Here is a 12,480-nt window from a genome sequence, read left to right as displayed (position 1 = left end):
ATTAAGTATTACTTTTAGCTTAATAAACTCATAATTTGTTACTTAATATTCCTTGTGCACTGTTCAAAATTTACTATCCTTTTATTATGTTAGGGATGAAAACATCCACTGAATTAAACTGCTGTAAAGATGCATCCGATAAATATTTTATAATTTTTTTTTGCATAAATCTGTTAATCAACCTCAGTCCTGACTAAAACTATGAAATGTTTATAAACATTACAAGATTTGAACTCTTTAATTGTCACAAAAGATGTCACTGATTTAGTGATAAAACACACAAAATGACACATTTTCAATATAAAAGGTAATTGCAATATAAATACACATTACAATTGTGGACTGGATTTTTTAAAATCTTTTTCTCACAGTTTTGGACATGTGAATGAATAGTAACAACATTGGCTTTGATGCGTTGTTACTGTAAGGAATGGTAAACCATCCTTCTGCAATCTTATACAAAAATGGAATTAAGGGCAGTATTAATAGCTGAAAACAGGGCAGAGAGTTGCTATTGTGTGATTGTATTGTTCTGCAATATTGAGCAGTTAAGTGTTGATGTTAAATCAAAAGTAATTCACAAATACTTGAAAATGAGATGACTTAATGACAATAATTCTCTATGGTTACAACTGAATTAATTACAAAATTACTGTATAAAATGATAAAATATGAACTGATACAAATATATGATAATAATTGTACCCAGCCTAAATGTAAAATAAAATTACCTGAGAGAGAAGGAGGGAGGGAGGGAGGGAGGGAGGGAGGGAGAAACAAAGAGAGAGATTTTTTTTTTAAACTTACTTTATTTCATACCATCTTTAACAGAGCACAACCTATCTTTATAAATCCAAACATTTTCAAACTCTTCAATATTCTTGACATTCTTATTAAAAAACAAAATCAAACTTAATTCTCACTTTAATTAAATCCTTAAAAACTTGCACCAGGTCTCGATAAACTTCACCCTCTATCCTCTTTTCTTGTTATATAAATTGCCATTTTGGCTTTTCCTACAACAAAATTAATAATTCGCTCTTTTCTCTTCTTATTTGCAAATTTAAAACCAAAAATGAACCAATCATAAAAAAATGACCTTAAAATTTGCAAACATAAAACTAAACACCAGAAACAAATCTTTGAGGCCTTTCACAATGTACAAAACAATGAAAAAAGGTTTCTTTTTGATCATAAAACGGACAACTACTTTCTACTGATGAATTAATTTTGCTGACAAAAGCATTAACGGCATTGATGCCATGCAGTATCCTCCATTTGTTTTGGTCAATGGTGGCTTATACATGATTTCCCACACTGGTTTACAATCATCTCCAACCTTAAAATGAGCTGCCCATGGCGTTGAGAGAGAGAGAGAGGGAAAGAGCAAGAGAGAGAGAGAGAGAGAGGCCACGAAGATAGCCTGATAGAAGTAGAGTCAGAGAAGATAGACTCTAGAGCAGGAGAGGAGCAGAGCAAGAGAAGTGTAGAGCAGGAAAAGAGACAGAGCAAAGTTTACTAACTATTTTGTATCTTTTTTTGACCATGTGACCAACGGCCAAATACTGAGACATACAAACTGACCAATCAACACGTGACCACATTGTAAAACCCCCAAAGTCCACACACCAGGCCCTGATCTTATCAGTATCTGCCTTTGGAATCAGTATGGACCTTCTTGGTGAAAAGACATGTTTTGCCATACAAACAAATGCATATGATCATTTTCATTCTTACATTAGATTTTCATTTTTTCTTCCTAATTTACTGTTAGTGGCTGTTTTTGCCCCATTGACTTTATAACCACATTTGATGGTGCATAAATACACAGTCTTTGTTTTTGTTTACTCCGTGTAGTTCTGAGAGCTGAAATACATATTATGATTTTCTTAGACACATCAAGGTAAGTGCGCAAAGGTTAACCTCACACTCTCATAAGCGATGTTTCCATCCACCTATTTTATGCGCATAAAAAAAAACGGTTGATTGGAAACGCCATGATGCACATAAATTTTTTAAATGCGCATAAAAAACTGAGTAGGATAAACTTTTTATTCGATAAGAAAAGATGCGCATAAACTACGATGGAAACACTTTTACCGAACAAATTTCAGTATGCGCATTAAAAAAGGTCATGTGATTTTATTATAAGAGATCATGTGATGATGAAAACGTGCGTAAATGGAGAAACCAGCAGGCTGAGCACACTGTAAAACATCTGAACTGTTGTTTTGGTCATTCTAAAACACCTTACCGTTGAAGTATTAGTGTTATTATATTATTAATTACCTCCAAAATCAAGAGCGTCTGTGCTCCGTGTCTGACACCTTCTGAGGTGGAAGTCATTTATTACATGAAGAAAAGATTGACAAAGCTTCTACTATCACAGTAAATTCAGTTTTTACTGTTAATATAGTTTTAATATAATATAATAGTTTAATATAATATAATAATATAATAGTTAATATAATACAGTTTTTGCCAGTTAATCAGGAAGTGACGATTTTGTTCGCTTGGACTCGTTGGTGGAAACGCTGCTTTATTCGCACGTCTTTAATGCGATATTCCAGTTTTGCACATAAAGTTCATTTGCATTTTTGGATGGAAACATAGGCATAGACACACATACACACACACATTAATTTGCTATTATATTTCATATAAAATCCAGAAACAAAGCATTTTTGCACAGGCATATCTAAAAGATTAATGGTGCCAACTGATGATCAACAGTCAATCACCAACAATCAAAAATGCATGATTATATGGTGTCATGGTTCTGCAATCATAAAAAAAGTGGTTATAATGGAAGTCAATAAGGCAAAAACAGCCACCAACAGGAAATTACCACAAAAAAATGAACATCAATCAAAAACAATGCATCAAAGGCCATGCTGTTTCATGTTGTTGAAAATGCACCGCGCGCAGCTTTCTTTACAGATTTAACCGCGTTTAGTTCAGCTTTTGCCATGATAGGATTAATACTGAATGTGCGTCACTGTTTTTACTTATGGGTAAGAACAGAGCAATAAGCTGGTGTTAAACTGCATTGCTTTAATGCACTCCTGCATTGGGCTTACACATACACTCTGCACCTTGACTACTTCAACACTGTTGATAAACCATGGTGGTAATTTCTCTCTGTTTCGCGCTGAGGCAGTCAACCAATCACGACAGAATGGGTCATCAGACCAATCAGCACAGATTAGCATCGTGCTAAAGAGGGGTTTGTGAACAAATGAATCTCTGAACGAATCATATGGAAGTCTTTGTGATAATTAGGTAAAAATAAATGCATATTATAAATGCATATATAGTGTTTTTTGACCTTGCACGCATATCAGCCTGTTGTTGGAGACCCCCAAAACGAAATTATGTCCCCTTTAATGCAGAATATGGGCTCTTAAAAGAGAGATTTATGCAACAATATATTTATCTGATGTGCTTTTACAGCAATTTAATTTAGTGGATGTTTTCAACCCTAACATAACATAAAGGGTAGTAAATTTGCCCAGAGTGTATTGTTGAGTTGGGAATAAAAATAAATCAAATAATTTTCTCAAAATATCTGTCAAAATAAGATTTGTCACCAAAAATCATTCCACTGCTGAAACACAGACAAACTTATGACTAAATTAAGACTCAAAATCACCGCAGAGTGGATGAAAACATCCCCAATAGCACATAAGGGTTAATAGTTAGGTTTAGGAATTGATAGAGATGTAGAATAAGATGCCGAATATGTACCTTGTAAGTACTAATAAACAGTCAATTTATTAATAGACAGGTAATAACCCCCTAGTTAATAGATAAGAATCGGTCCCTATACTAAAGTGTTACCTTTATCTGTATAGAAAATTCCACTTGACTTCAGATGTGCAAAAAAAAATCTAATGAACATCAAGTTGGACTCCAGTTGGTCAATCCTTTATCTTTTCTTAACATGTCTTTCCTCAAAAGCTTTTCTGGTTAGTACTGAAGCAACATCAGAAGCAATGAGGAAATCTGTGTTATGACAAATATGTAAAAAGAGGGTAAGAGACGCAATGAACCACCTCTGGCAAAGGACAATTAGGTTATGGTAATGTCAAAAGCTGCGCTAAGTTGCTCCGATTAGCCTGAAAGATTTGGCGAAAAGATCTTATTTGTGCAAATGGTTGCTCTAAGAGGAGGTGAGCTGGTTTTAAAAAAAGAGAGTGAAAGACCAGTTCACGTTTGTCATTTTAAATGCTTCTGACAGCAGCTAGGGGCCAAACGGGTTGCTAATTGCATAGCCGTCTCGAAGCAGTGTCAAAAGGGGAAATGTGAAAGTAAAAGGGAAAAAAAAAAATCATCATCTAATCTTCACTTCCAGTCTGTCTCCTCTCCTCAAGAAACATCATTAAGGGCAGAATATCATCAAGAGCCTGCATCCTTGCTCCCAGAGTTATTTACGCTGGCAGCTGGAATCAATTATGTATATTGAATACATTTTTTTTTTTTACCACTGACATTTGTGAGATGTTTATTTGCACAAAGCACTCTCTGCTCTTGTTATTAGGGGCGTTTGCGGGAGCGATTACACCAAAGTATTCCTTTTAGCATAAGGTGGGAGAACTAAGCCAGATGAACATGATGCTTAACACACATAATGATCAACTTCATATTAGAAATCGTAAACGGTGGCCTGAAAATTAAGATCTCACACCAGGCTAGACTGATCCAAAGATGACACAAGATCACACACTCACTTTCAATTTTTGCTACTCAGAAATTCCTTATAATGGCCAAATTCTGCCAATTCATCTTAAAGGGCACCTAGTTTACCTCTTTTTTAAGATTTAATATTAATATTATGGATCTTCTGAGTGTGCCAGTTTAGGTTCAGTTCAAAACACAATTCTGATTTTTTTGTTATAATGTGTTAAAAAGTGTCATTTTGGGGGCTTGTACACGGGTTGTTGTTTTAGGGGTGTGTTGCTCCACATGAAAATTAGTTTCGACTTCCCGCCCAACTTTGAGCTCCCCCGCTTTGTGTATGGCAACAGACAGGTAGACAGAGAGAAGCAACATGAGTGAGAGGACCAGCATTCAGCCGTACATGTACGACTTGGACACAGACCAAGCAAAGACTACTAATATTCCTAATGTGCCAGAATGTGTCAGAGTGGTAGTTACAAAATCATTTGTGTCTTTGTATAGTTTCACAGCCAACTGTGTGCTAGTTTAAAGTTCCGAGCTTGTACACAGAGACTAAAAACCATGCACAATGAATTAACTTTGACTAAGGCTATAACTAAAGGGTGTCACACACCAGATGCCCCTCTCAGAGCCGTGACACGGCGCGCACATGACAGTTGAAAGTATCACACACCAGATGCGCACATTCGTATGGTATTTAAAATGAAAGTATTCAGATGGCGCTCTGTGGCGCGGCAGAAATATGACCAGTGTCCTGAGTCGAGGCTGGGCGCTGTGGACAGCCACCAACTTGCGATGCCGGTTTGTGTACCCTGATAGAAACCTATGTTTAGAATTCTATAATGCATGGTGCTTAAGGTGGGTTTACAAGTGCCTTGGACTGATGATTTGATTCGCATAATTAACAGAATCCCATATCCACAGATCATCATTACATTACTTACCACTGAAGCTCATTTTATTTGTTTTGGATGTTACAAATTAAGATATTTCAGATGAAATCTGAGAGTTCCCTCATCCTCTATAGACAACAACAGTTTCGATACATTCAATGTCCAGAAAAAGAACCAAAAATGCCAAAACGTCCCTTCTGCCTTCCAACTCTATTTGTAGGAAACTCCAAGAACACTTTTGTGCAGCAAAATAAACTCTTTGTTTGTCTAGGAGGATCCATGTTAGATTAGGTTGCACATTTACTAAGAGAACATTTGTGCTCTAATAGGAGCACATCGGACAGCATATAGTAAACGTACACCCTGACAGCCTGAAAAGGAAGAATACTGGCAATAAAAGTCATTTTTACAGATTTTTACTTTTTTTTTTATTATTTTGTGCACAAAGGTGTTTTAGTGTTCATATATTTACAATTGAACAACAAATTTTTGTTGTATATGTCACTTTTTACTATAATTATTGTTTCAAAGCAGCACACAAAAGTGTACATTGTTACATTGCAATCAAAACCAAAAGGTTATTATTTACCATAACTTTATTCAATTCACCTTTATTTCTATAGCGCTTTTACAGTGTAGATTGTGTCAAAGCAGCTTCATAGAAGAAGACTGTAGAAGACATAGAAGACATAGAAGAAGACATAGAATAACTTTATCAGTTACTAATAACTTTAACTATTTAACTAGTAACTTTTAACAGTTAAAGTCGTTATATATATATATATATATATATATATATATATATATATATATATATATATATATATATATATATATATATATATATATATATATATATATATATATATATATATATATATACACATACATAGTTAACCTGCAGTTATATAGTATAAAGGTCATGTCCATGTGTACATGTTCAATGAAGTGTACTAATGTCACAAAAACAATTTGACAAAGTTTTTGGTTCCTTTTCTGGAGTTTGAACATCTCATGACCATAACCATGTATGGAGGATCAGAGAGCTCCCAGATTTTATCCAAATTATCTTAAGCTGTGTTCCGAAGATGAATGAAGGTCTCAGGGGACTGGAACGGCATGAGGGTAACTAATTAATAACCAAACTTTTTAGGGTGTAGTAACCCTTTAAATAGTGACTGTAAGAGTAAACCATTAATGAGAACCTTATTAATTATTGCTCCCGGTTTCTGTGCTACAGTGGGGGGGAAGAAGGCTTGATGGGTTCTTGTGAGGGAAGAAGGCTCACTTGTGAAGAAGATACTGAATGAAGTAAAGAAAGTCTTGACCAGATGGAAGGCGTTGGGGATGTAATTAAATTTTCTGACTACTTCAGCGGTATTATTTGATCATTTTAAAGCAGGCCTTGGGGAGGCACTTTTCATGTGGGGCTGGCTTGAAAACGGCACTTGGATGCCACTGTGAAACTCGCCCCATGCTAGCATGCTATCGCTAGCAATACGCTCCTGCAGATGTCAAATCTAAAGCTATCTTTGGTGAGTTCTTGTTACTTTATTGCAATGCTCTGGCATTGGCTACGCATTTGTTTGCTTGCGGTGTCGTCAGTTCTCTGCACGGTGTGGTACTTACAGTCTCTGTAGCCCAGTGTACAACTCCATGTCAAGATCTTTTAACGTCTGCAAGGACCAGTTCTCGATGTGTCTGCAAACACAAATTGAGAATACACAATTAAAAGATATTCATCGTCAAATTTGATTGGCACACAGAGATTTGGAAGGTGTAATTAGTGCAAAATGAGCAGGATAGGAACGCATCAATGTTTAAAGATTGCATTTACATCGTTTAATTAACTTTCCCATCGTGTAACATTCGAAAATAACATGAAAAGTATAAAATTACCCACAAAACTTTAGGCATTAGGTCATAGTTCCAACTGATAAAGTACATTTGGAAAAATCCATAAAACATTATTAGATCCAGATGAACAAAAATAGACAGAATTCACGATTTTATCATCCCAGCAGCCCGGCACTGGTGCCAGTGGTTGACAAAAAAGCTAGACCTCTTCAGAGCAGCTGTGACAAGAGCCAGCTGGCATCATCATTTTGTGAATTAGCACCCATTACAACACAGGCTCTGATTAATAAATGTTTTCAGAAGTTTCGCCAACGCCATTACTATGTTTCTCAAAGTTTTCCCAGCTCAAACACTTTGGGCATCCGCTGGAAAGCGCTGATAAACACAGCCGCTCGGAAGACAACGAGAGCTTGCCGACGAGTACAAGGAAATCTAAGTGAAACGGAATATAGTTCTGTCTATCATGTTGGAGTGGAATATTCAAATGGAACTTGAATTGTTCACACTTTCATGTCAATGTAGGACTAAATATTACAAATGCAAATTAATTTAGGAGTTCAGTGATGCCACATAAGAGCCATTCAACACTTTAGTGAACGGTTGTTAAATAACAGTTTTCAGTGTGTAAATAATCTGAATCTACAGGGTGGGCCACTTATATGGATACACCTTAATAAATATATTGGGAATTTCACAATAAAAACAATGGTGTGCTTGGTTTTAACATAACTTTATTCTTTCATGAGTTATTTACAAGCCCCCTCACATATACTAATGTGCCACAAAACGGACGTTAATATCACCAACCATTCCCATTTTATTAAGGTGTATCCATATAAATGGCCCACCCTGTATTATAATGAAGCAAGGTTCAGTGTTAGTGTTGTTGTTTTTTTTTTTTGTGGAATGATTGACAACAATACATACACATCTAAAATACTTTTCATAACATAAATCAATGCCGACAACCAACCTGATGTGCCATGTTCTGCTATAAAGATGTTTAATACAATTGAAAGTTTCTATGTTAAAGGTTTACATGGAACCACTGAGCAACCTGAAGAACTTTTGATAGTACTTAGGTGCAAATAAAAGGTTCTATGTTAGAATTGTCAGAATTCAAACAACCATTTAACCATTTTAAACAGCTATGTTAAAGGTAGGGATGTAACGATTCAGCCGGTTGAAAATCGATTCAAATTTGTGACTATTCAAACTGGTAGAAACGTTGAATGAATCGCAATACATGTATTGAACAGAGGGGGTGCTGTGTTTACAGGCACAAACTCGATTTACCTGCACATCAGCGCAGGGGCGGATCTAGGGGTGGAGCCACAGGGGAACGGGCCCCCATTTAAATCGGTTTTGCCCTTATTGTGCCCCTCTTCTCTAAGTCATTGCTGATTTATATCAAAGCAAAGCAAAATAAAGATTTAATTCATGTCAAACGCCAGTGATACCTGTTACTTCAGCTTTGTTTCTTGATTGACGAGTGCAGATCGACTGGTTTGTTCCGAAACAGGTATTAAAATTGTTATAATGTTGCATGCTGTATGGTTCGCTTTTAAAACGGAATGTTTTAGAACGAACAAACTGATGACATGCTAATCGTTGATTAGAGTTGCAACAAGGTTTATTTTCCGCGACTCATAGCTGTCATATGCGTTATGTTAAATTACCATTTTGAGCTGTTATGTCAACGGTAAAGGTGCGCTTCATGGCAAAATCAATAGTAAAAGCACAGACGGCCTGTGTGCTGTCATTTACCCTGCAACATGGACACTTTCTGTTTAAAACTACTGTGCTTTTTAATCACTATAAGAAGGTTACAGAACAAATTGTGAGGGGCAAATCTGTCAAATGACAGACATCATTTACCGAACGTGACCTGATATCTGATATCTATGACAAACATGCCGTCTAAAAAAAAATCAGCTTTTTTTAAATAGCGTCATTCATGACATTTACCACAAATGATAGCTGTGCATCAGGTTAGGATTTAACACACTTGAACCTGTTCTTCACAGTCAGAGATTAAGCCAGAATACAGTTAAAGTTATTTTAATTTGGTAAACTAATATCCACACTATCCAGTTTTTTAAAGAACAAGTGAAGTAACTGGCAATTTTTTTATTAAATGGATAGTTCACTCAAAATGAAAAATGACTCCAATTTACTCCGGTTTCTTTCTTCTGTTGAAAACAAAAGAAGATATTTTGAAGAAAGCTGAAAACCTGTAACCATTGACTTAGTAGGAAAAACAAATGATATGGAAGTCAATGGATACAGGTTTCCAGCTTGCTTTAAAATACTTTATTTTGTGTCCAACAGAAGAAAGTCATATATGTTTGGAACAAGTGAAGGCTCAGTAAATGATGACATTTTTCAGTTTTGGGTGAATTATCCCTTTAACACTATAATTTCTCCCCCTTCTTCTGAAATGCAAAGCTTGCCACAGGCTTCCTGGGGTAGGGCCATATTAGAAGTGTATTTATTTTGTAACTTTAACTTGTATAAGAAATTGCTAAATTGTGTAAGTTTATAGATATAGTGTACATTTCTCAAGTGTTCATTCAGTTTAAAATGTGTGCCAATTTCTGGCAAAGGTAGATGGCTGCCCTCGGATGAAGAGCCTCAGCACTTCCGATGAATGGTCTTTCCATTCTAAACCTGCCATGTTTAAGGTCTGATTTCTTTAATAATCAGTAAATATCACTGCCTGATAGATATATGATATGAAGTGGGTCTCAGACCAAACAAGAAGCACTGCATTGAATTCCATTTCCCCCTGCCATGTCTTCAAAATATGACAGTTTTTTTACCCCAGTATTTTCCCCCAAGCCTCTGTCCACTGTAAAAAGCAACCAGTAGTTGTATGTGAAATGGAAGTATGTACAGTACTGTATGTCCTCTAGCACTTTATTTAATACAACTCAATGCATCTTCATTTCTATAGCGCTTTAACAAAGTAGATTGTGTCAAAGCACAATAACATAGAAGTTCTAGTAAACTGAAACTGCTTCAGTCCAGTTTTCAGCATTGAAGTTCAGTTTAGATTAGTTCAGTGCAAAATAAATGTCCTTGCTGAAGTCCAAACTCTAAATATTGGATTTTTTTTTCAGCCAGCCCTTTCTTATCTGACATGACGAACATGCAGGTTGCCAGATTGACAACACCAAGAGATCGAGAACATGTCTGAAAATCAAGTCTTACACTAAGTTGATCAGTTAAAGTTTACGTTTGTAACATTTGAATTGTTTGTAAAATAAAAACCACCTCATGTGGATTTTATAACTCTGAATCAGCGTTTCATTTCAGAGGCTGCTACTGTACTCTGGAGGTCGCATATTTTGAGGAAGCCTTCATGACTGAAATGAAATGCGCTGTGTTTTCCACCAAGGCAACCCAGGGTGCCGAAATATAATTGGCAAAAGTTGTTGCCTATCCAAGTTTTAGGAACAACAAAAAAATAACTTGCCCACTAGTTGATCAATTGGTTTCAGACGTGTGAAATCTTATGTGAAAAGCCTCTAGATTACGCTTATTTTACCAAAATAACATATGATCATGCCTTTGCTTAGACAAAAGTCTTGTCACTGGACAGAAATAATGTACAGTATAGAATATAAAGTCATGGTGCAGTGGAGAAATAATAATTATTGTGTGACTCCCATGAGCTTGGACGACTACATACACACATCTCTGCAATGACTCAAATAACTTATTAATAAAGTCATCTGGAATGGCAAAGAAAGCGTTCTTGCAGGACTCCCAGAGCTCATCAAGATTCTTTAGATTCATCTTCAATGCCTCCTCCAACTTACCCCAGACATGCTCAATAATGTTCATGTCTGGTGACTGGGCTGGCCAATCCTGGAGCACCTTGAACTCCTTTGCTTTCAGGAACTTTGATGTGGAAGCTGAAGTATGAGAAGGAGCGCTATCCTGCTGAAGAATTTGCCCTCTCCTGTGGTTTGTAATGTAATGTACCTCAGGCTGTCGATGTTGCCATCCACTCTGCAGATCTCTCACATGCCCCCATACTGAATGTAACACCAAACCATGATTTTTCCTTCACCAATCTTGACTGATTTCTGTGAGAATCGTAGGTCCATGTGGGTTCCAATGGGTCTTCTGCAGTATTTGTGATGTTTGGGATGCAGTTCAACAGATGATTCATCAGAAAAAAAATCTAACTTCTGCCACTTTTCCAAATGATCAACTAGAAGCCAAGTTATTATTTATCGCTCTTAAAACTGGGATCAACAACGAGACATTAGTCAGGTAGTGTATATGCAAATATATTATAGTATTTGAATGATTTACAAGAGTCAAAACTCAGATACAGCAACATTTCACTACACACCGCAAACTCAAACATCAAACATCTGCAAAACAACAGCTCATCTTTGCTTAACTAGGCTGTTTAACAGCAAATACAGATGGCCATTTTCCAATCACAGCCAGTTATCAGAAGCATAACACCATCATCTCGCCTCTGTTTTTTTATAAGTTACCCACGTCACACACACACACTGACACATTGCATTCTGAGAACATCAGGATCCAGACGAGTGATTAATTCCACATTGGCACATGACAGATTCTGTCTGAACTACCAAACAAAACCTAAAAATTAGCCCGGACAGATGCAGACAATGTCGGATCCGTGGAGGGTTCCAGAGATAATGAGAATGGAGAAAGGTCCACATTTCTAATGTCAATGCTTGCAGGTTCTTTTGTGTTCAACAGAAGGAAAAATCTTCATTTTTGGGTGAACTATCCCTTTAAGTGTATATGCTTTAAAAGTATAAACCCATTTACAAGCGTTTGAATGAGCTAATCATCATTTGTATTCTGTTGAGAGACCGGAATTGCAGAAAAAAAAAAATCCTCAGCATGTTGATGTCTCGGCTGCACTGTGAAATGTGGTTTGGAAGCCCTTCGGTTTGAAGGAGCCTCTTGGCTGCAGGAAAGTGTTTTGCGGTGTCAGTGACGGAGGGTTTGAGATGAACAGCAGGAGGCCTGTGCTTCACCAGCATCTGTCTTC

The 12,480-nt window shown here is 36.5% G+C and overlaps 1 protein-coding gene across 1 annotated transcript in view; it reads right to left on the bottom strand.

Annotated features, from left to right (window-relative positions):
• Positions 1-12,480, bottom strand: part of ntrk3a (neurotrophic tyrosine kinase, receptor, type 3a) — a 390,201-nt gene that overhangs the window by 298,021 nt on the left and 79,700 nt on the right. The window contains exon 2 of the mRNA XM_056451313.1: positions 7,203-7,274. Within this exon, the coding sequence (XP_056307288.1) occupies positions 7,203-7,274 (72 nt within the window). The remainder of the gene's footprint in view (positions 1-7,202; positions 7,275-12,480) is intronic.

This window comes from Danio aesculapii, chromosome 25 (genome assembly GCF_903798145.1).
Source record: "Danio aesculapii chromosome 25, fDanAes4.1, whole genome shotgun sequence".
NCBI classification, from domain to species: domain Eukaryota; kingdom Metazoa; phylum Chordata; class Actinopteri; order Cypriniformes; family Danionidae; genus Danio; species Danio aesculapii.
The sequence above is the reverse complement of the archived record's forward strand: the minus strand, read 5'-3'. Positions and strand labels throughout refer to the sequence as shown.